We start from the raw sequence: 24,875 nt of genomic DNA, 5'->3' as shown, positions 1-24,875 counted from the left end.
AGTAAGGAAATGAGTTTGATGACATATGACACACAATTTAATTTTTAAATTCAACTATGAAAAAGTCTATAGTCAACTTATACTTTCTCAGTAGAACTTAAGAAAAAAAATCCAGAACGTCACCTTAAGATCAGGAAGAAAAATTAGTTTACATATAATAAAATCAAATCTTTGTCTTGTGACAAAACTAATAATAATAATTTGAAATGTCACATTTTCAAAAAGCAAATGAAAAAGGCACTGATAATTGTTTTAATCAATATCTAACTTATTTTTATAAAAGGTATATAGCACTTTAAAAATAGGGTCACAAAAGCAGAAAAAGTATATAAACCAGTATCTACATGAAATTCTGTGTTATTATGTATATCATATATATTTCACGTTATATATTCACAAATATATAATCATATCACAGACAAATAACATCCTGTAACATCCAATCCAGAATAAAACAGCTATTATTTCCTGATTAGTATGTATGAAAAAAATTCAAAATGTCTAGTGTATGAGTAAATACTGCAAAGAACATGAAAATGAATGTCAAATGGAAGGGTTGCAAAGATAATGTTTTGTTCATTTACAAATGACTTTAAAAGAAAGTAAATCTCATATTAAATTCACTTAGGATATAAGATGAATAGAAAAAAATATATTAGGTATGTCCTGAAAGATGAACTCTGTGAAAAAAAATATGGCTTGTTTAGCTTCGAAAAACACAATAAACAAATACATTTCAGTTATTTAACAATCTCAGTAACCTGAACCAAATTAGCTGAGGGGAGGAAAATTTAAGCGGACTTTAGATTTTACAAAACGTAACTCTACTACTTTAAAAAAGATGCAAAAATGAGGCTAACCCAAAGTTGCTTGGAAAAACGCCTACATTACTGGGTAACCAGGATTTCCTATCAGTCTATCAATATATCAGCTTAAGTAACATTGATACTAATAACAGTCCTGAGGTAGATACTATCATTATTCCTGTTTCACAGATAGGAAAGCTGAAGCACAGAGGAATTAAGTAACTTGCCTAAGGTTAGTCAAGTAGTTAGTAAAAACTGGGATTTGAACCTAGCCTATGTTCTCCACCACTATACGGATTGTGTTAATGAAATGTATCTCCCTTGTTTAGTGAACTATTTATTTGCCTTTCAAGAACCTTTCATATATACTATTCCCATATGATGTGAAGGTAAACTTCAGTGGTATACTTATGGTTTTACAAATTCTAAATCAAACCAAATTTAAGGCAATGTGACATCTATGAAAAGTCATTAAAGAGAATAAAAAGTATAAGTGAACTCTGAGGTAGTTTTATGTCTTAAGCACATTCTTGAGCACACACTTAAGACTACATACAATATAGCATTTACATAGCACAGGATTAAAAATAAAAATCGTAAAAAGTGTGACTTGTATAAAGAAAAAAGTGGCTGAGAAGTTGAAAACACTGAGAATTATACATTCTACCTTATTACATGATATCTAAAACGTTAAGATTTAATGTTTTATATATTATACACCACTGAAAGTGACAATAATTAAATAAAATTTAATATAAAGTGCCACAGTATTAGTCAAACCTGATTAGTCGACACTAAAAATTTGCAAATTTCTACCCCGTGCTCAATGGGAAGAAAGTAAAAGCTTGTGCTGATTTAAGGATGGATAAATTGGGTAGTAGATACTGAAGAGAAGTAAAGATAAAATGAGTATCAGAATTAGTTAACAGGTGAACACTTAATATGTACTTAAAGACAACATAAAACCTTCACTAGTTAAGAGTAGAGTCCTGTGACAAATTTAAACTTCCCCATCTACTTGGATTTATGTGGGGAAAATACCTTTAAAATCAGTAATATTTTTCAAAGAAAAATACATCTTCATATATATATTGTTATGGCTAATGAATAATGGACATACTAGATTAGACATAAATGAAATCCAGTGTTTAAAACTACAAAAAGGCTTAAATTTTTACTGAAGAATTCCCATTTCTCTAAAAGCCATAATTTTGTAATAAGTATGTCCAAGTTAATTTGTTCGTGAATAACATATCTTTAAAATACATTCTTTGTTAAACGATTGAACTCTAATTAAATCATTAAAGTTTACATCATTTACTTTCTATAAATTCATTTTATAAACTTTGAGGTATGGGTACAAGTCACAAAGTCTCATTGGTCTATATTTTGATTATATTTGATTTATTCAAGTATAACTACATCAGTTACAGTACTTGCCAATATTTGTCAAATGATTCTTCCAACAGGAAGAACAATAAGTTTATTTCATGATTTCATTATTACAGCATCAAATTTTAGGGCAAGGGAAGGCACTTGGTTCCACTCATTTAGCAATACTGATTACATATCTGTCACTTATACAATGGAACCAAAGTTTAAATGTATAGATGTGTTTGTCCACTTATTTTAAGTAACTGTTTGAAGAGAAAATAAGTCACAACAAAATCCATTTAAAGTTAGTATTTTTTTAAAATATAAAATTTACATTTAAAATTTATTCTTCTAAACACTATTTTATTGTTTGATTTCTACAAAACCATGATCAAATGGATGATCGCAAACATTTCAATATCATAATTACTACAAATATGAGAATTCCACCACATAGCTAATGTAAACATATATAAATAACACCATTCAGATAGAATGGTAAAAAGTCTTCCACCAAGAATTCGAATTGAAACAAATTCTTCTGAATATACATTTCTTTCCAATTATGAGTAATGTCAAATTCCACACATCCTTCCCCCCAAAAGTGAGATGCTATGGCACAAATAAGTATATTTAGCACTTTCAGTTTTTGGTGCTTGACCTGGAAAATAATGAAATTATGTTTCTAAATTATTCTGTAAAGAAACAATTATGTGAATTTTAAAACATGTTCCATTGTGCTCAGGAAATGCTTTATTCAAAAGGTATAGGAAAGTCAAAACCCTTAAAAGAGATTTGGAAGTAAAAGTAGTTAGGAAAGAGAAACGACTGTGTAACATTCTAAACTAAATAATTTGCCCATTAATTGGGGAGCTTAACAAGAGAAAAATAAATGAGTTACAAACAGGTTTGGACACATAAAATAAACACAGGGTGTATTTGCTTCTTTTCTTTTTTTCTGACTTGAAACAGAAGGAAATGAATAGAAAAGAAAAAGGTGGTTTAAAGCCTTCTATGAGATTATAAGGCTAGTTGTTTCAGAAGACAGACTGAGAAAAGAACAACTTGCAACTATTTGTGACGTCAATGACTCTCAATTAGGGCAGCAGCAGGAAAATACACCATTAAAGACCTTAATGTCCAAGTTACAAATTGCTCCTGAATGTCTATGAACAGGCAAAAAGCATTAAAAAAGAAGGAGAAAAAAAAGAATCTAAGCTTTAATAAGAGCAAGTGAATGATAAAAATATCAGTTTCTATCTCAGTGTATTTCTTAAGTCTTGTTATATATTACACATTAAACATTAACTCTATTATAGCACTACTCCAGTAATGAATGTTATTGTAAAAAGAATGCATACAAGATTTTTAAATGAACATTAACTTCTCTTTTTATTGGGAACAAGGCACAGTATAAATAATAAATTGAAACTTAACTCTCTCAGCCAACCTTCCTAGTGTAAGCCTTACTATTAAGAGTAAAAAACCAAACCCAGTCCCTTTGTCTAGTTTTGTACTGATAAACTGATTAAGCTATGGTGATATGGTTCAGCTGTGTCCCCACCCAAATCTCATCTTGAATTCCCACATGTTGTGGGAGGGAACCAGTGGGAGGTAACTGAATCATGGGGACAGGTCTTTCCTATGCTGTTCTCGTGATAGTGAATAAGTCTCATGAGATCTGATGGTTTTATAAGGGAGAGTTTTCCTGCACAAGCTCTCTTTGCTTGCTGCCATCCATGTAACATGTGACTTGCCCCTCCTTGACTCCCGCCATGACTGTGAGGTTTCCCCAGCCACGTGTAACTGTAAGTCCATTATAAACCCCTTACTTTGGTAAATTGCCCGGTTTCCGGTATGTCTTTATCAGCAGCACAAAAATGAACTCATACAGTAAACTGGTACCATTAGAGTGAGGCGCTACTGAGATATACCTGAAAATGTGGAAGAGACTTTGGAACTGGGTAACAGGGAGAGGTTGGAACAGTTTGGTAAGTTCAGAAGAAGACAGGAAAATGTGGGAAAGTTTGGAACTCCACAGATGGTTAGTTGTTTAATGGCTTTGACCAAAACACTGATAATTATATGGACAATGAAATCCAGGCTGAGGTGGTCTCAGATGGAGCTGAGGAACTTGTTGAGAACTGGAGTAAAGGTGACTCTTGTTATGTTTTAGCAGAGACTGGCAGCATTTTGCTCCTGCCCTACAGATCTGTGGAACTCTGAAATTAAGGGAGATGATTTAGGGTGTCTGGTGGAAGAAATTTCTAAGCAGCGAAGCATTCAAGAGGTGACTTGGGTGCTGTTAAAGGCATCCAGTTTTGAAAGGGAAACAGTGCATAAAAGTTTGGAAAATTTGCAGCCTGACAATGAGATGAAAAGAAAAACCTATTTCCTGAGGAGAAATTCAAGCTGGTTGTAGAAAATGGTATATGTAATGAGGAGTCAAATGTTAATCACCAAGACACTGGTGAAAATGTCTCTAGGCCATGTCAGAGACCTTGGCAGCAGCCCCTCCCATCACATGCCTGGAGGCCTAAGAGGAAAAAAAATGGCTTCATGGGCCAGGTCCAGGGCCCCCCATGCTGTGTGAAGCCTAAGGATGTGGTGCCCTGCATCCCAGCTGCTCTAGTCATGGCTAAAAGGGGCCGAGGTACAGCTCATAACTCATAACTTTATGAGTTATTAAACGCAAGTTTAAACACAGTATTTCAATTTTCAAATTGGCAAAGGAGTTTTGATAAGATAACACTCAGTGCTCTTGAAGCTTTGAAGAAAACAGACATGTTTGTTTATAAACTACCATTGGATGTGTAAGTCGGTATAACTTTGGGGGCACTTTGAGACTTCCACATCCTGAAAGAATAAAGGAGATTATCCTGGTTTTTCCTGAGTACAGCTAAAAATCTTGGACATAATATATAAAACCAACATAGCAAGACTCTGAAAACTGGAACGAAGAAAGCAGACCGGTTAAAGAACTTGGGACCAAAAGAGCAAAATGGCAGAGTCCCCTGGGTTTTCTTTTGTATCATATATCTCCAAGTGAGAGCCACAGAAACTGACAACTGGAAACACCAATGGATTCAGATTTTAAAAGCCCCAACAAAACCCAACACTCTCTAGCAAAAGACCAGGAAAGAGTATTTTAGCAAGATAGAAAACTTTGGGACAATAATTGCTCTACTCCTGCCAAGCACCACTGAAAAAACTGAGGTCTCACTTCAGTTTAAATGGCATAACCAAAATAACTGAAAATGCTATCACAGACATGCAAAAACATTTTCGTACTACATTTATTAAAAGACATATTATAAAACAGTATATAAAAAATACCGCATTTTATGAAAATATATGTGCATGCCCATACAAAGAAAAAAGGACAAAGAATCATATACTGAGGGTATTTATCATTACTTGGTAGAGGGATTACAGTAACTTTTCTTTTTTGTATCTTCCAAATTATCAACAGTGAACATGAATTATTAGACTGGGGATATGAAAATATGACAAACGGAAAAATAATTTACAAAACAATTTATGAAGGCTATTTACAATTTATGACCAAGTCCTCAAAAGCAATTGCAACAAAAACAAAAATTGACAAATGGGACCTAATTAAACTAAAAAGCGTGTACACAACAAAAGAAACTATCAAAAGAGTGAACAAACAAACTATAGAATGGGAGAGAATATTAAAAAACTATGCATCCAACAAATAACTAATATCCAAAATCTATAAAAAACTTAAATCAACAAGAATAAAAACATCCCATTAAAAAGTACGCAACAGATTTGAACAGACGCTTCTCAAAAGAAGATATGTAAGTGGCCAACAAACATATGAAAAAATGCTCAACATCACTAATCAGAGAAATGCAAATCAAACCACAAAGAGACACTATCTCACCCCAGTCAGAATGGCTATTATTAATAATTCAAAAAATATCAGATGCTGTCCAGGCTGCAGAGAAAAGGGAATGCTTATACACTGTTGGCAGGAATGTGAATTAGTTCAGCCACTGTGGAAAGCAGTTTGGAGATTTCTCTAAAAACTTAGAACAGAGCTACCATTCAACCAAGCAATCCCATTACTGGGTATACAACCAAAAGAAAATAAATCATTGCACAAAGAAAAAAAAAATGATTCCCATGTTCATCACAGCACTATTCATGATAGCAAAGACATGGAACCTAGCTGCCAATCAACAGTGAACTGGATTATAAAACGCGGTACATATACAGCATGGGATACTATGCAGTCATAAAAAACAAAGAAAATCATGTCATTTGCAGCAACATGGATGCAGCTGCAGCTGGAGGCCATTATCCTAAGTGAATTAACACAGAAATAGAAATCCAAATATTACATGAACTCACTTATAAGTGGAAGCTAAATCTGGGGTACACATGGACATAAAGATGGGAACAACAGACACTGAAGACTCCAAAAGGAGGAAGGGAGGGAAGAAATGGCTGAAAAACTTCCTATTGGGTACTATGTTCACTATCTGAGTGACAGGATAAACAGAAGACCAAACCTCAGCATCATGGGTTTACCCTTGTAATAAATCTGTGCATATACTCCGTGAATCTAAACTAAAAATGGAAATTTGAAAAAGTATATTCACAAACATAAAATAAATACAAATTACAAAAATCTTAACAAGTGCAGTTTTATTTTATACCTAAGAAGCTAACACAGATAAAAAGACATGAAAAATAGTTAAAGTAACAATAGAAAATAACAACAACTGTCATGGTTAAGATTTTCCTGTAGCACAAATCACTACATGATATGGTTTGGTTGTGTCCACAGCCAAATCTCAACTTGAATTGTATCTCCCAGAATTCCCACGTGTTGTGGGAAGGACCCAGTGGGAGGTAACTGAATCACGGGGGCTGGTCTTTCCCATGCTATTCTCATGATAGTGAGTAAGTCTCATGAGATCTGATGGGTTTATTAGGGGTTTCTGCTTTTGCTTCTTCCTCATTTTTCTCTTGCTGCTGCCACGTAAAAAGTGCCTTTTGCCTCCTGCCATGATTTGGAAGCATCCTCAGCCTATGGAACTGTAAGTCCAATTAAACCTCTTTCTTCCCAGTTTCAGGTATGTCTTTATCAGCAGCATGAAAACAGACCAACACAGTAAATTGGTCCCAGTAGAGTGGGGCATTGTTGAAAAGATATCCGAAAATGTAAAAGCGACTTTGGAACTGGTTAACAGGCAGAGGATGGAATTATTTGTAGGGCTCAGAAGAAGACAGGAAAATGTGGGAAAGTTTGGAACCTCCTAGAGACCTGTTGAATGGCACTGATAAAAATGCTGATAGTGATATGAACAATAAGGTCCAGGCTGAGGTGGTCTCAGATGGAGCTGAGGAACTTGTTGGGAACTGGAGTAAAGGTGACCCTTGCTACGTTTTAGCAAAGAGACTGGCAGCACTTTGGCCCTACCCTAGAGATCTGTGGAACTTTGAACTTGAGAGAGATTATTTAGGTATCTGGCAGAAGAAATTTCTAAGCAGCAAAGCATTCAAAAGGTGACTTGGGTGCTGTTAAAAGCATTCCATTTTAAAAGGGAAACAGAGCATAAAAGTTCACAAAATTTGCAGCTTGACGATGCAGTAGAAAAGAAAAACACATTTTTCAAAGAGAAATTCAAGCCTGTTGCAGAAATTTGCATAAGTAGCAAGGAACCTAATGTTAATCCCCAAGACCATGAGGAAAATGTCTCCAGGCCACGTCAGAGACCTTCACTGTAGTCTCTCTCATCGTAGGCCTAGAGGCCCAGGAGGAAAAAGTGGTTTCATGGGCCACCCCCCCGCCATATTGTGGGCAGCCTAGGAACTTGGTGTCCTGTGTCCCAGTCACTCCAGCAGTGGCTGAAAGGGCCCAACGTAGAGCTCAGGCTGTGCCTTCAGAGGGTGCAAGCCCCAAGCCTTGACAGCTTCCACATGGTGTTGACCCTGTGGGTGCACAGAAGTCAAGAACTGGGGTTTGGGAACCTCTACCTAGGTGTCAGAAGATGTATGGAAATACCTGGATGCCCAGGCAAAAGACTGCTGCAGGGGTGGGGGCCCCTTGGAGAACCTCTGCTAAGGCACTGTGGAAGGGAAATGTAGGGTTGGAGCCCCCATAGAGAGTCTCTATTCTGGCACTGCCTAGTGGAACTGTGAGAAAAGGGCCACTGTCCTCCAGATCCCAGAATGACAGATCCACCAACTGGTTGCACCAGGAAAAGTTGCAGACACTCAACGCCAGCCTGTGAAAGCAGCCAGGAGGCAGGTTAATACTCTGTAAAGCCACAGGGGCAGAGCTGCCTAAGACCAGGGAATTTACCTCTTGCATCAGTGTGACCTGGATGTGAGAGACCTGGAATCAAAGGAGATCATTTTGGAGCTTTAAAATGTGACTGCCCCGCTGGATTTTAGACTTGCATGGGGACTGTAAATCCTTTGTTTTGGCCAATTTCTCCCATTTGGAATGGCTGTATTTATCCAATACCTAGACCTCCACTGTATCTAGGAAGTTAACTAACTTGCTTTTGATTTTACAGGCTCATTGGCAGATAGGACTTGCCTTGTTTCAGATGAGACTTTGGACTGTGGACTTTTGGGTTAATGCTGAAATAAGACTTTGGGGGACTGTCGGGAAGGCATGATTGCTTTTGAAATGTGAGGACATGAGATTTGGAGGGGCCGGAGGCGGAATGATATGGTTTGGCTGTGTCCCCACTGAAACCTCAACTTGAATTGTATCTCCCAGAATTCCCACGTCTTGTGGGAGGGACCCAGGGGGAGGTAACTAAATCATGGGGGCTGGTCTTTCTCCTGCTATTCTCGTGAGAGTGAATAAGTCTTACGAGATCTGATGGGTTTATCAGGGGTTTCCACTTTTGTTTTTTCCTCATTTTTTTCTGGCCACCGCCATGTTAAGAAGTGCCTTTCGCCTCCTGCCATGATTCTGAGACCTCCCCAGCCATGTGGAACTGTGATTCCAATTAAACCTCTTTTCCTTCTGAATTTCGGGTATGTCTTTATTAACAGTATGAAAACCGACTAATACACTATAAAAGGAGAAATGGTCCTCTGAGCTACTTTTCCAAAGGAAGTTTAGGATTATAGCAATGTTGAAACGTTTTCTTAACCCTCTCTGCTGGCATCAGACTTCCTATTTTTAAGTAGCAGCTCTACATTTCCCCACTGAAGTTTTCCTTGTGACTACGCAAAACCGTATTAGTATTTTTTGCTTCTCAGAATTCACATAACAATCTGAGCAACACGTTCACAGGATCAAAAACTATTTTTCTAGTTAATGATATTACGTCTCCCTCCTATGAATCCCTAGAGTACACTGTTTGTTGGCACCTCTCATATTTTGTGTCTTCCAGCTACTTTTGTGCTTGTTTTATCTGTTCAACTAGACTGTGAATCCCCTATGGTCAGGGGATATCTTACTCATCTTTACGTACCATGAAATGCCTAGCACAATATGGCGTACTCAGTTAATAAATAAATTGTCTTGTTCCATTAGGTGAGCAGTAAGAACAATTACGAACATTTCAAATCAGGCATCTCACCTTCTGCTTCTAATACTTATAGTACATAGCTTAGGTCTAGGCACAGTGATGTATAATGTACACTTATCAACTCCTATTTACTGAAATATCAAGAAATATGTTGTAGAATGCATGATATCTAATGCTGCTGTAAACAAAAATTTTGAAACATATAAGTGAAAGAGCAGGTAAAGTAGTCCTTAACTTTAGTCTCATAAAAAAACAAACTAAATGGAAAATTTATACATGAAAACAGTTTAGTTATTGGATTTAGAATTTAGAATTCAAGGTGCTATGGTTTGAATATTTGTGTCTCCCCACAATTCATATGTTGACATATGCAATGCAAAAGTATTACCTCTTAATACCTCAAGTAGGCCCACAATGCAAAAGTATTAAAAGGTAAGGCCTTTGGAAGATGGTTAGGTCACGAGAGCTCTGCCCTTATAAATGAGATTAGTGTTCTTACAAAAGGCTTCAAGGAAGCTTTTTTACTCCCTTGCCCATATGAGGACACACAGAAGGTGCCACTTATGAGGAACAGGTCCTCATCAGACACTGAATCGGATGGCACCTTGATTTTGGACTTTCCAGCCTCTACAATTGTGAGCAATAAATTTCTGTTGTTTTTAAGTTACCCAGTCTGAGGTATTTTTTTCATAGCAGCTCACATGGACTAAGACAGAAAGAAAAAAAATTAGCAGTAAAAAAAAAAAAAATGTTATGCAGCCACGTTTCCAATAAGCTAAATAAAAGTTAGAATTGAAAGTCATAAAATTCCTTCACTGGAGAACTAAAACATTAAGCCTGTGAAGATTTAGCCACTGAAATGTTTATAGGTAAGGGGATGGTATGAAATGACTTACTCTATAACCATATTTTGTATAAACAAAAACTGTGAATAATAAAAAAGTGAGAAAATCTCTATAAATAGCACCTTCACAACTGTAAGAGCTGCTCCCTTTACCCCCTAAACAAACACAAAATACAAATAACCACTCCACTATGCTTACAGGTGCCCTTCATGCATGTCATCGTTGAAGAACATAACTCAATGACCCGAACAGCAAAAGTTCCTGGTTCCTCTGCTGGCACTGTCAAAATGGAAATCTAAAAAGCAAAAATAAAGTATCAGACACAGCTGTTAGATCTCATTTTCATTCTTCTAACATTAAAATGCTATTAACTTCTAAACTGAGTATCTTTTTCAAACATCTCTTGATGTCTAAAAAAAATACGGCTTGTAAGGATTAATTTTGGAACAGAATTTGAAACATATTTATGTATCTTTTCATAATTCTCATAGATAACAACTATTTTAAATACCTTTAATATTTATTTAATCCTACTTACTATAGGTTTCTTACTATAAACTTACTATAGGTTGAGTAACCATTATCTAAATTCCAAAATACTCCAAAATCCAAAATTTACTGCCGACATGATGCTCTAAGGAAATGTTCACTGGAACATGTTGCTCATTGGAGCATGTTGGATTTCAGATTTTCAAATTAGGGACATTCAACTGGCATACTCCAAAATCTGAAAAAATCTGAAATCCCAAACACTTCTGGTTTCATGCATTTCAGATAAGGGATATTCAATTTGTATTTTCAAAGGATACAATTATGACTTCTTAGTTCTGAAATATGTGTACTTTGCTGTTTGAAATCAGACCATATTAAATCAATCTTGATTACCCATAATGGCTAAAAACAGCAGCTAGCACTAGTAATTAAAGATGTTACCCATTACAAACATATTGAAGCAAGCAAACTAAATATATCAAAACATTTGAAAACAAATAATTTTTAAAGACTCCATTAATAAAACTAGAAATTCAGAATCAAAAGTAAAATGTAAAATTATTCTTAAGTACTATTTATTGATATGTAGTATGCTATCCTAGGCATTAATGATATGCTAGATGGTTTTATATTTAAAAACTTTAAATGACCTTCAGGTCAATGTTTCTTTTTTTTTTTTTTTTTGAGACGGAGTCTCAACTCTGTTGCCCAGGCTGGTGTACAGTGGTGCAATCTTGGCTCACTGCAACCCCCACCTCCTGGGTTCAAATGATTCTTGTGCCTCAGCCTCCCAAGTAGCTAGCTAGGATTACAGGCATGCATTACCACACCTGGCTCTGGCGCTCTCTCTCTCTCTCTCGCGCGCTCTCTCTCTCTCTCTCTCTCTCTCTCTATATATATATATATATATATATTGTATTTTTTGTAGAGATGGGGTTTCACCATGTTGGCCAGGCTGATCTCGAACTCATGACCTCAAGCAATCCAGCTACCTTGGCTTCCCAAAGTACTGGGATTATAGACATGAGCCACTGCGCCCGGCCCAGGTCAATGTTTCTTTGTAGATCCTAAAGTTTCAATACTAATACTCAATCTAATCTTCAATCTCAGGAAATTTTATCCTCTCACATAGAAAATACTTGTCAAAGGGAAAAGTCCATTTGCACTTTGCCCTATAAGTGCTATGCTACATTTTGACTGAGAATGTCACAGTGATGGCCCAAAGAGGAAACATCTAAAACAAATTTTACAATAGAAATTATTTTGATAACCATGACTATCCTACTTTTATGTACATTTCTGGCCTCAAAATGTCTCAAAAACTTATTTCTCCATGTTCCTCTCAACTCCTTTTGTTCATGATAGGAAATGCACTTTGGCATTAAAGAGATAGAAGCCACTAAGACATTGAATGTTGAACAACAGTTAAATGAGTATAACTAAAAACATGACCATAATTGGAAAAGTATCTTAATAAGTGCAATAACATGTAAGGACTTCTTTTGATTTCTACAACTATCACCTTTTTTTTGTTAACTGAGATGCAATTAGTAACCTCCTACTACAGTACCTCCATCACCTGAACTCTGAGAAGTTAACGTCTTAAACCTCATAGAGATGATAAAAACCATCAAAAAAGAACTCCCTCAACCCTCTAATACCACTTCCATAAAATTTACCTGGACCCACACCTATTCTTCCCTCTAAGTCTCATCATTCTATCTATACTGTACAACTCAAAAAAAAAAAAAAAAAAAAGAAGAAAAGAAAAGTGGGGGAGAGAAGATGAAGGAAGAAAACTCTCTACAGGAAACAAAGACAGACAAGCAGGACACACACTTTAGACTGATCACTCTGAAGGATACGTAGAAGGCAGATTTGAAGTAGACTAGATGAGAGACAGGATGACCAATTACGAGTCAGAGATGATGAGTCCCGTAACTTGAACAGTGAGAAAAGGCAGATCAAAGCAACTTTTAGGAAGTACATTGAAGGATGTGAAGTTGATGAGGTGTCAGAGAGGGAAGGAAGAAGTTGCCACTGAAAGGATGTCAGAACTATTCCCAGAAGTAGGGAACACTGAATGAGGAGCAATTTGCAGAGGGAAGATGGTGAGTTAAGTTTTGAGTGTGTTCCATCTGACAGACGTCCAGCAGGAAGCTTGTGGGCCAGACACTCCTGGGAGATATAGAAGTGTCTGTCACCAAGATTTATGCAGAACTGATATCATGAGACTACATAGAGTCATCTAGTGAGTATGCCCACAGCAAGACATACTGTGGGCTGAGAGAAAAACACTGAGGAGCCCTGATATTTAAGGACTGGGTAAAGGAACAAGAGCCCACTAACGAAGTAGAGAGGAAACAAAGAGTCATGAGGGGAACCACAAGAGCAGAGTTTCATGGAAGCCAAGAGTACAGACTTTCAAGAGAAATGGAATAATAACATTATCAAATGTACCAGAAAAGTCCCAGTAGACAAGAACCAAAAAATATCCCCTATCTCTGACTTCTGTGAAGTTATTAATGATTTAGCAAGAAAAAAAATGTGGCAGAAATATGAGGATAGAAACCAGGTTGCAGTGTTATAGAAATGAATGGGAGGCAAGGAATTGGTGGTAGCAAGTATAGACACTGTCTTGAAAATGTTGGTAAGAAGAAAGAAGATAGCTAGAGATGGGGACAGAATCAAAGGAGTGGTTCCGTTTTAATTTTTAGAACAGAAAATGTTAGTATGTATGTGCGTGTGTGTGTGTGTATATTAGCATATATGAAATAGAAAATGCTTGCTTGTGTGTGTGTGTGTGTGTGTATGTGTGTATATGTCTGTTTAAAAACAAAATGGTGCCAGCAACAGTGGGGAGAGGCTGAAGATACAGGAGAGCAGGCAATAAAGGGTGGTGTGTGTGTGTGTGTGTGTGTGTGTGTATCAAGGGCACTTGTCAACGGGGCTGGCTTTGAACAAGGAGGGGAGCCTCCTGATTCATTCGTGAGTTAAGTACACATGTGGTGGTGGGACAGGAAGTCAAGGACTACTGTGTGTGGTGGATAGCCTCATTATTTTCAGTGAAGCAAGGTCGGGGGAGGGGCAGCGGGGTGGGAGGGGCAGCGGGGTGAAAAGAGCAGGGTTGATAAGCAGGGTGGGTAAAATCATGAAGACCTGCATTAGGCACTGAGGGAAAAGGGAAAGGGAGATGTCAGGCCAGTGGAAGAACTGACTGGTGATGTGTGCTGAAGGTCCAGCTGAATAACGCTAGCACCCTTGTATCTGTGGCATGGTTAGTCTGTCTGGTTGTATGGTTTTCTTAAGCAGCCATCAGTGATCCAGGCGAAGATTATAGCCTGACACAGGGATGGGATCTTCCTCTGTGGGTGTAGTGGAACGGCATGACAACATGGGTACTGAGAGTGTCAGACAAAGAGCAATTCAGAAGATTTACTATGGGGTCTAGCATAGGGAAAAGGAAAAGGGCAGAAGGGAGATAAACTGAAAAGAAACAGAGGGAATGAGGAATTGTACATCTCTTAACAGACTGGGGGGCGGGGGGAGGTAAGAGAATGAAAGATCTGGAAGGATAGGGGCAGATTAATGCCACTATAGATCCATGACCTTCAGACTCAACTGGGCCATTAACATTGCTCAGCAATTTGACCATGAGACAGTACACTCTCCGACTCCTTATGGTGATTATTTTACATCTTTCCTTGAGCTTCTACCTATCCACATTTGCACACTCCACTCTCAAAAGATGACCTCACCTTGTTTATAATTTAAAGAATAAACGTAACCCATAAGAAGGGAATTCCCAAATCTACAAATGTATTAACCCTCTGGTTTCAACGTGTCTCCCATTCCATCCAAGGGCAACATTTTTGCCTGTTCTCTGAATTTTAGCCTCCTCAGCCTTTGCCTGGACCTTGATCCATCAATTATCCTCCTTCTTACTTCGGTATCTTCAACCTCTCCCCCTCTACTGGCTTCATCCCATCAGCTGAAATATATACACTGATCTTTTAACATAAAGAAACACCCTCTTCATCTCCACGTCCCTCTTCAAAGACCAGTTCCTCTCTCTTACTCTCTTCACAGCTTAGCTTCCTCCAAGAGTTATCTCTATTTGCTCTCTTCACTCTTCTGCCTCCCTGGCACTCTTTGATCCACTCACAAACCTCATAGCTTACTGGGAGATACAGATAATAAACCAGTAATTGTAGGAGAGTGGAGTAAGTAATATAATAGCTGCTGTACTATTTCTTCTACACGCCCATGCTCACACTTGTCACACTGAACTACAGTTGCTACTTATCAGTATCCGTATTCTCCAGACTGTAAGCTATCTGAGAGCAGAGATGCTATCATAGTGACCACTGTCTCCTTAGAACGCAGCAACACTGGCTGGAAGGTAAAAGGCACTCATTGTTTGCTGAATGGCTTAATGAAAATATTTATACTTACACATATAACAAGTATATTTGGGGGACTTTTTTGTATATAATGTTCATTTATTACCAATAAAAATTGGGACAAATGAATTGACTTTATCCACTCACACACTTCTTTCATATAAGAAGAAACTTTCAACTTAAGGAACTATAGGAGCCTACTTTTAGCAGTGGCATATAGAACCAACAATCACACCTACTGAGTAAGGTGATTTTATCAGTAACTATAAAATACGGTCAGAAGGAGAACTGGGTACCCTGGAATTTAAGAGGTCTGACTGAGGAAAAATCAGAGGCATAACGCCATTCCTCTATGGAACTCGGGGTAAGGAGAAAGAAGAGAGTACTGAAATGAACAATGGTAGTAAGGAAATACCACAACTGGGGATATGTGTGGAAATTCATTCACACCAGGCCTAACAGTGGACTTACAATCATTGCCATAGGGTTGGCTACTGTCTTTTCCTCCCAGATTTTTAAATGTATTATCTGGGGATTCTCTTTTTTCTTCCCATAACAATGTATTTTCAACTTCACAGAAATAATTGTCAAAATCTAGTATTTAGTCTGATTTTCCTAAAATAAATCTATTATATAAGATGCAACTATTTGTTCCACTGGATGGAAATCCTTAAGAAACCAATGCCATTACATTATTGCCATCATGTATTTTTTTAAAAACACATTTAAAAAATACTACAAGTTGAGTATCCCTAATCCAAAAATCCGAAATCCAAAATGTTCTAAAACCCCCCAAAAAAACCCTAAAATCCAAGCACTTCTGACCCCAAGCATTTCGGAGAAGGGATATTCAAACTTTAGTACATATAGCTTAATACGCTGTATTTTGTCAATATTGATTTATATATATACTATGTAGATTAAATTAGTAACAATGTTATTAGAAAGCACAGGACTCAATGAGGTATCATCTCACACCTTTCAGGATGGCTATTATCAACAAGACAAGAGACAACAAGTGTTGACGAGGATGTAGAAAAAAGCAGACCCTTGTATGCTGTTGGTTGGAATGCAAATCTATACAAACATTATGGAAAACGGTATGGAGGTTCCACAAAAAAATTAAAAATATAATTGTCCTATGATCCACCAATCCAGCTTCTGGGTATACATCCATCAGTATCTCAAAGAAATGTCTGCACTCCCATGTTCAATGCAGTAGTATTCGTTGCAGCCAAGATTTGGAAACAACCTAAGTGTCTATCAATGGAAGAATGGGTTTTTAAAAAATGGGGTGTGTGTATGTGTAAACAATGGAATATTATTCAATCTTTAAAGAAGAAAGCCCTACCATTTGCAAGAACATAGATGAACCTGGAGGATATTATGCTAAGTGAAATGAGCCAGACACAAAAAGGAAAATATTGCATTATTGCATTTATATGTGAAACACAAAAAACTTCAAAGTCATAGAAGCAGAGAATAAAACGGTGCTTGCCAGGAGTTAGGTAAAATGGGGAGTCGTTGGTCAAAGGGTACAAACTTTCAGTTACACAAAAAGAATAACTTTTAGAGATCTAATGTACAGCACAAGACTACAGTTAATAATATGGTATTGTATATTTAAAATTTGCTGAAAGTAGATCTTAAGTGTTCTCACCACAAAAAAGGTAACTATGTAAAGAGATATGTTAATTAGCTTGACTGCAGTGATTAGTTCACCATGTATATATATACCGAAACATCTTCATATATACAACTTTTATTAAAAATATATAGGACTGAATTTACCTGTTGATCTGAATCTGTTTTTAGGACAGATCTATCTGTAATCAGCACTGCCCTGGAGATCTGCCTGTAATACATAAAACAGTAAAGCAGTAATTCTGATTCCATGGAAAAGTTTCGTTTATAGTTATATAACCACCAGAAGGCACGTTTCAAAGATTTAAGTCAGGATAAAAGTGTCACCTCCCCAAACCAAGTCAAGTTCGGCTTTAATCTTTTCTTGGCTCATGAAAGAAGAATGCCTGACCTACAGACAAACCCCAGCTGAAGTAAAGGAGTTGAAATTATGTTAGGCTCCCCTAATACCAGACCCTGTAAGTCAAGTAAGATATTGAATATATCTTTGGTTTGGTATTTATTTGCATGTTACCTGAAGAATAGAACTATACAGAAATGTCAGTAAAATTACCTTCACTTGCTAATGGGTGGAGGGGCCTTACCTGTATTGCACACGTGAGCACATGTTCTCAGAAAAGTAACTGTCCTCCACGAGGAAATGCTCAGAGATAATTCTCTGACCAAACTGATCTATAATTGCTTTACATCTATAAAGAAGATAAGCATATCATAAAAGTTCATATTAATAATTAAATAATTGAGAAAAACAACATAATCAGCTACCAATTTTGAATCTAAAATGAATTTCTTGTGAAGACAGGATTTAAAACTTGCCTACAATTCCACGTTTTCTGACACAAAACTGACACTAAACGACAGAATATATATTCTTGTTGCTGTTTTGAGGGCTTTTGAAGTACAAAATGAACACAGAATACAACTTAAACATGTATTTTGAATGTCATTAATAAGAATAAGTCAGGATAAGAATTATAATAAATCATAAGTTTCCTAATATTTAGGAACATAGAAGCATTTCCTTTGTTTAGAAAACAGGCTTTCCCCCGACCCCCTTCACAGCTCTAAGAAAAGAAAGAGAGAAAAATTGATTAAATACTTTGTTATACCATTCACAGCCTGTAAAGGCCTTTTACAGGGTTTTTATTTTTCTGTTAAATGTTGTTTTCTCTTTTGTCCAAGAATAGCTATATGATCACATGTTAGATAATGTTTGAAACAGAAAAATGTGATAGAGCTTCTTTTAATATCTGTTTCCACTTTACTTCAAAGGATGATCATAGAAAGATTTCTTTGAAGTGCTGTTTCCAAATAAGGAAAACACTTATGCATGGACATTATCAGGTCTCTGTCATCTGATATGTGTTGGGACAATGAATCATATAGAACCCTCCATTGACCTTCTTTCATGTGTCTAGATAAAAGGATGAAAATTAGAATCCATCTCCTTGCAGTGCCACAAGTTATAAATGTACTTTATAGGGCTCATTATCCAAACTAATGGACTAAGGGCAACATCCTTGAAATGGACTTACCAGCACTGACAAAGCCAGCATGCAATATTTCAGGAACTATATGCAAATGAATGTGTGTTTGCTATATCTTTTGATTACGGAAATATCAATTTATTTGTGTCACAGCTTCCCTTTGGGGAACAGAATTATTTTATTAGAAATGAACTTATGTGCTGCCCCCTCATAAAATGTAAGCAAAACAATTCCAAAAGCATACTGTGAAATATACTGGTCTAAGTTAAAATCTGTTCAATGACTCTAAAAATAAGCCATATAAGTGATATTTTCCAGGAATAAAGGCATTAAAAATAAAATGACTAACACTCAAGACGAGTAGTGAGAGGAATTTAATTTGTATTTCCTAAAGGCAGATTATGATATGCTGGTATTTTTGAATAAATGGCATCCCACTGCTGCTAGGATAGACTATGATGTCTAGTGATGTCACATGTACATAATAGATATTTTAACCAATTAACCACCTTTAAATATAACATTTGTTATATTAATATTTACATGATTTTTTCCATCTCATCTCCACCTTCTTCTCTTCTACACTTCTGTTTCTATACATACCTCCTCATATTTCATTGAACTCTTGCCTTATAAAATACTTAACAAAATACATCTGAAGTATTTACATCTGATATTCTCCAAAATAATGTTTTATAAGTAATTCACTCAGTCTTCTATTTTAAAACACTCATATACCATTTGAAACACAAAGTACTTCAGGCAATTGAGAAGAGAAATCTGCTGTCATTAAACATCAATCTCTATTTGTCCTGTAAGCACTGACAAGCCTTTTTCTTACCTTTAATTCAGAGACTATGTAAAGTCAAGACGAAATAACTGGGCAGAAAAAAGGGGGTGTTAATTTCTGTATCTTGATAGGGGCTTACATTATACAGATTTATCATTTGTTACAACTCAGTTAAGAGCACTGAAGATTTGGACACTTCACTGTATGTAAACTTACATCAAAAGAAAAACACTAAACAAATATTGAGCTCCAGTTAATAAAATGTAAGCTGAAGTATTTAGGGGAAATGTAACTGACATCTGCAATTTACAGTAAAATGCATTAAAAAGATGAATGGATACAAGGATAGAGGGGTTAATATTTGGGTAGATATGTGACTCAACAAGTTTATTAAAACGTTAATTATAGAATCCAGGAGGTGGATATAGAGGTATTCTGTCGAAATTCCTTCCATGTCAGTATCAGTTTGAAAATGCTCATCAGAAAATGTTAAAATAAAACTGGGGGAGGGGATCAGTGTTAATATAAATCTCAGACCTGAGTGTAAGTCTTTACAAAGGGTTCCCATTTAAACTGCATTATTAAACCTGGCCCTCGAGCTTTGTAGGCTTCGAAACATGAACAAGGTTGTTTTGGTGGTAGTCATACCTTTGTTGACAGACATTTGTTTCAAAAGTTATATTAGAGAGAACTAATGGAGATCACTCAAAAGGCAAGTATGGGGGTGTGGGAGTTAGGGAGCTCAACCATACCACGAGAAGATACTAACACATGTGCTTATTTATGCTGAGGCTTCTAATGAAACGGTGATTCTCAGAGGAGAAGGAGGAGAAGGAAGCAAATCAGAATCACACCTGGGGGACTTTTTGAAATTATAAAGTACCCCTGGAGATTCTGATAAGCTCCCAAATCCCAGGAAAGAATCACTGTCAAGCGTGCCACTGTTACTGTTGTATCTTTTATGTTGTGCTAGGTGGAGAAAAGTCAAGGGCTATTGGTACAGATAAAATACTTGTTTCTGCAAAAATTGAGGTGATGGTCATATATGCCCAAGTCTCAGTCTGGTAGATGATAATCACATGACTCACCTGATAATATTATGCTGAAGTACTAAGGCTCTAGGCTTAAGCAAAGCTGCTCAAATCAAGACATGTTTAAGCAAGCAATAAGATTTGTTTTCCTCTCAGACATTTAACTTACTGTCATATATTCAGCCTAATTGGGAAAACAATGAATAAAAAAACATTGATTTTGATCTAAATTTAGTCTTTGTATTATAAAGATTCATATAAAAAATCAGATGACATTTAATTAACAGAAAGCAGCAAAATTAAACAGTGCTGCCAGAGTCATGAAAATACCCCTCCCACGTAAACCTGAGGAAGCCAGGAAAGATTAAATCATGTAAGATTTAGTTGAGGGCCTTGCTGAGCCTCATAAATAGTAATTTGAGGAGGAACATAACAGGTGTCCCCAGTTACAGGGACACAATGACCAAGCTGAGCATACAAAACACTGAAGCCAGAGAGAACATTTCTAGAGCTAAGCTTTCTAAATCAACAATCACAAGTTATTCAGTTCTTGGTTCAATGATATAAGTGTGTAAATAGCAAAATGATGATGAGGAAGAAAATAGTAAGATGAAAACTCAGTATCTGGAATTTGGCCCAGAAGAGAAAAATAACACTAAAACGATTATTCAATCTCTGTGATCTTCAGAATGAATATACCAAATAATTTTATGATAAAGAAAGCAGAAATCGCATATGGAATAATTTAAAGGAAAATGTACTAAGGAAATTAGAAGATTCTCAATCACTAAAGAAAACAAAGTAATTTTCCCTAGTCACTATGCCCTTCTGAGCTTTCTCAAACACACTAGTTCAAATGCCACTTCATTCATAAAACCATTTCAAATGCTTCCCACTCATTTTTTTTGGGGTGAAAAACACTCTAATAGTTCTAAACACCATTAACAGGCAAATAACTTCAAATCTATAGTTTATGGCTCTGACCTCTGCTAAGCTCTGTAACCATATTTGTAACTGTCTATTATCTATTACTTTCTGGATAGACTCCAAGCTCCCTTTTAATAAATAACTGAAAAACAAAAATTGTATATATTCAAGGTGCATAATGTAATGACTTGATATTCACTGTGTAGTGATTATCGCAAATTAACACATCTATCGCCACCCATCATTACCATCTGTGGGTGTCATGAGGAACTTAAAACCGGCTCTTACCAAATCTCAAGGAAAAATACAGTATTATTAGCCAAGCGTTTTTTTAAAACTAGCATGCTGCAAAATGAGTTTATCATGGCTCCTCACCTGCTCCCACTCCCATGGAATCCCTATGTCAGCTAATGGCATAACCAGCAGTTCTCCGACCTCAAATCTCTTCTTATATCTAGTCTGCTATAACATTTTGATTCCACCTTATAAATACTTCCTGAAACTAGCCTCTTCTCTCCATCTCCACTGATACTGCCTTAGACTCTTATAATGTCTAATAAGATAACCTGCTAGCAAATTGGTAGTTCATTTGTTTAACATAAATGTATAGCATAACAACCATGTGTGCTGTTCTAAGAGGTAAGAATAAAAATGTTTTGCCCTAAAGGACAAGATTCAGACAGAGACAATTTTTGAAGATTCAGGCAGAGACAATTTTAAGACAATAGCAAAGTCCAGTGATAAAAGATAAGGATAGGGAATTGCACAGTAATAGAAGAGATACCTAACTCATCTTATGGTGGAGGGGTGGAGTATCAGGGAATGCTCTTTGGAGGAAGTGACACATTTATTGCTTTTAAAGGATAACATACAGTTAAGCAAGCAAATAAAGATACAGATATCTCAGGTAGAAAGGCAGCATTTGCAGGGTTACAAAGGCAAGTAAGAGAAGAGCAGGTACAGAGACCCATAACAGTTCAGTATTATGTGACAATAAAATGAAAGGCAAGTAGGGAAGAGAGATGAGCCCAGACAAGGAGACAGACGCCAGATTACAGAGTCTCACCCATCATGTGTCATATAAAAAGGTCTTACACTTTATTCTGAGATTATATAAAGGAACTGAAGCTTTTTAAATAAGGAGGGGGCCAGATGTGCATACTGAACAGATCTCAATGTGCAATTATCTTATAAATTTAGTTGTTCTGTAATGTCCCCCAGTAGACTCTAAGTTCCATGAGAACAAAGACCCTGATTGTCTTATTCTCTGCTGTATCCCCAGTGCCTGGCACAAAGAAAACAAATAATACTTGTTGCATGGATGGGTGAATGGATGGATGGTTAATGAAGTATTCTGTACTTGTGAATAGTGTAGAGACAGGAAAAAAATGATACAGAATCTCTGATTTAGGAGGTGAAGAATTACTTTCCATCACAGTGCTTCTTCCAAATCATTGTCAGAATTACCAACTTAAAAGCAGCAAATCTAATCTTGTTTAAAACTATCTCTGATTATAGTCCAAATTCCTTACTAGCATAGCACAGAAGAATCTTCACAATAGGTATCCCCCACCACTGGATTCCAAGGTCTCCAACTGTATTAACAGTTACTGTTAGCTAACATAGCTAGCACTTAAAATGTGTAACAAATGGTTCTACAACTTTATCTATTTAGTTAATACTTATAATAACCTACAAGGTAGGTGTAGTCAATTGTCCAAGTTTCTAGATACAGAAACTGGGTCACAGAGAGTTAAACAATTGCTCAAGTACACACAGCTAGTGACAAAGTCAGGATCCAAATCCAATCTATCTAACTTTAGAGCTGTACTCTTTACTGAAGTCTCCTTGTCTACAAGGGTAGGTTCCATGTTTTATTCACTTCTTTATCCCCATAACAACTAGCATGGGGGTTGGCAGATGTTAAGTATCTAGAATATGACCACTACCATTTTGCAAGCAGGCCATGCTAAAATCAGTGCTTCAGCAATGACAAATGGTGTTAAGAGTCAGTCACCTCAAATTTGGTCTAACATTCTATTCATTACTAACTTCCAAGTATCTAGAAAAGGCATAGACAGCTGGACATGGTGGTTCATGCCTGTAATTCCAGCACTTTGGGAGGCCGAGGCCAGTGGATCACATGAGGTCAGGAGTCTGACACCAGCCTGGAAACATGGCGAAACCCCGTCTCTACTAAAAATACAAAAATTAGCCAAGCTTGGTCATGTGCCTGTAATCCCAGCTACTAGGGGGGCTGAGGCAGGAGAATCACTTGAACCTGGGAGGGGGAGGTTGTAGTGAGCCGAGATTGCACCACTGCACTCCAGCCTGGGCGACAGAGCGAGACTCTGTCTCAAAAATAGAAAAAAAAAAAAAAAGGCATAGACATCAGAAAAATATATCTGACATCAGAAATATTCCTGACATCAGAAAAATACATTCCTGACATCAAGAAAGAGTCATAGTAGGAAAGCAGGTAAGTGAGACAGCTGAAGTACACAGGAAACAGTAGCTGAAGTAATTAATTACAACTATTGGTTACTGATGTATCTGGTCCTGGTCCAAGATTTTCTACCCTACTGAAATATCAAATACTATGCTACTAAATGGCCAGATCTAATTTACAGGAGTTTTACCTGGTCAGCATAGCTGCAAAGGAAAAGAAAACTGTTCAACTAGAACATTCAGTGTTTCCAAAAACAGTCAAGTCAACAGAAGCATGCAGTATTAGAATTTAGTGAAAAGGTTTAGAAAAGAACCACTGATACATACCTACGTCCTCCCAAATAAGAAAGGAGAACCAATCAAACAAAAGCGAGAAATAAAATCTGGCTGAAAATAGGTATGCATTTGGTTACATATTCCATATACCATGATTTAATGTGTCTCCTCAATGCCCTATTTCTTCTCTCAAAGTTGGTACAGTATTTTGATGTATAATCACCACATTAAACTCAATGCTGTGATCACTTATGCCTCTCTCAGTTTTCCTAAATGGACAGTGCAAAGAAAAGCACAAAAAGGGTTATAGTCAGTCTTTAATCTTTATCCATTTATTTAAGTCAAAGTTATTGAGTATAATGGCTACTAGGAACCTGTAGGGGGGTTCTGGAGATACGACAGTGAGATCCTGCCTTTTCTTAAAGAGAACTTATGAAATGATCACACAAGGGAACATGACAGTGGGGAGTGGAGACTGACAGAGGGTTCTGATGTTGTCTGTGGGATCACAGAATAAACTCAGAACTTTGACTCAAAGTATAAGTAGTTCTTAACTGTCCTAAACAGGAGAGGGGATGTCAAGTGTTATATATAGAAAACTAGGAAAAGAAAGGCAAACTAAAACCATAAGGAGACAAATGCAAATCTTTGCAGATTCCTTAGTTGGTACCCTAATTATACTTAGAATATAACAACTGTCTAAGCCAGCCTTGAATCCTTAAAAAGAAATGTATGTTGGATTTGCCCAATACAAGGTCAAGGTTTTTCCCCAAAAAAACTATCCCTCCCTTTATTTTCAAATCCTAACAAAATATCTCCTATT

At 36.7% G+C, this 24,875-nt stretch overlaps 1 protein-coding gene across 1 annotated transcript in view; it reads right to left on the bottom strand.

Moving 5' to 3' along the window:
• The window catches only part of CHM (CHM Rab escort protein), a 189,460-nt gene that overhangs the window by 19,503 nt on the left and 145,082 nt on the right, over nucleotides 1-24,875 (bottom strand). The window contains 3 exon segments of the mRNA XM_033233292.1: nucleotides 10,753-10,849; nucleotides 17,241-17,304; nucleotides 17,678-17,782. Coding sequence (XP_033089183.1) covers nucleotides 10,753-10,849; nucleotides 17,241-17,304; nucleotides 17,678-17,782 — 266 coding nt within the window.

This window comes from Trachypithecus francoisi, unplaced genomic scaffold (genome assembly GCF_009764315.1).
Source record: "Trachypithecus francoisi isolate TF-2019V2 unplaced genomic scaffold, Tfra_2.0 Contig01451, whole genome shotgun sequence".
Classification (NCBI taxonomy): domain Eukaryota; kingdom Metazoa; phylum Chordata; class Mammalia; order Primates; family Cercopithecidae; genus Trachypithecus; species Trachypithecus francoisi.
Note: the sequence above shows the minus strand (reverse complement) of the source record. Positions and strands in the feature narration are given on the sequence as shown.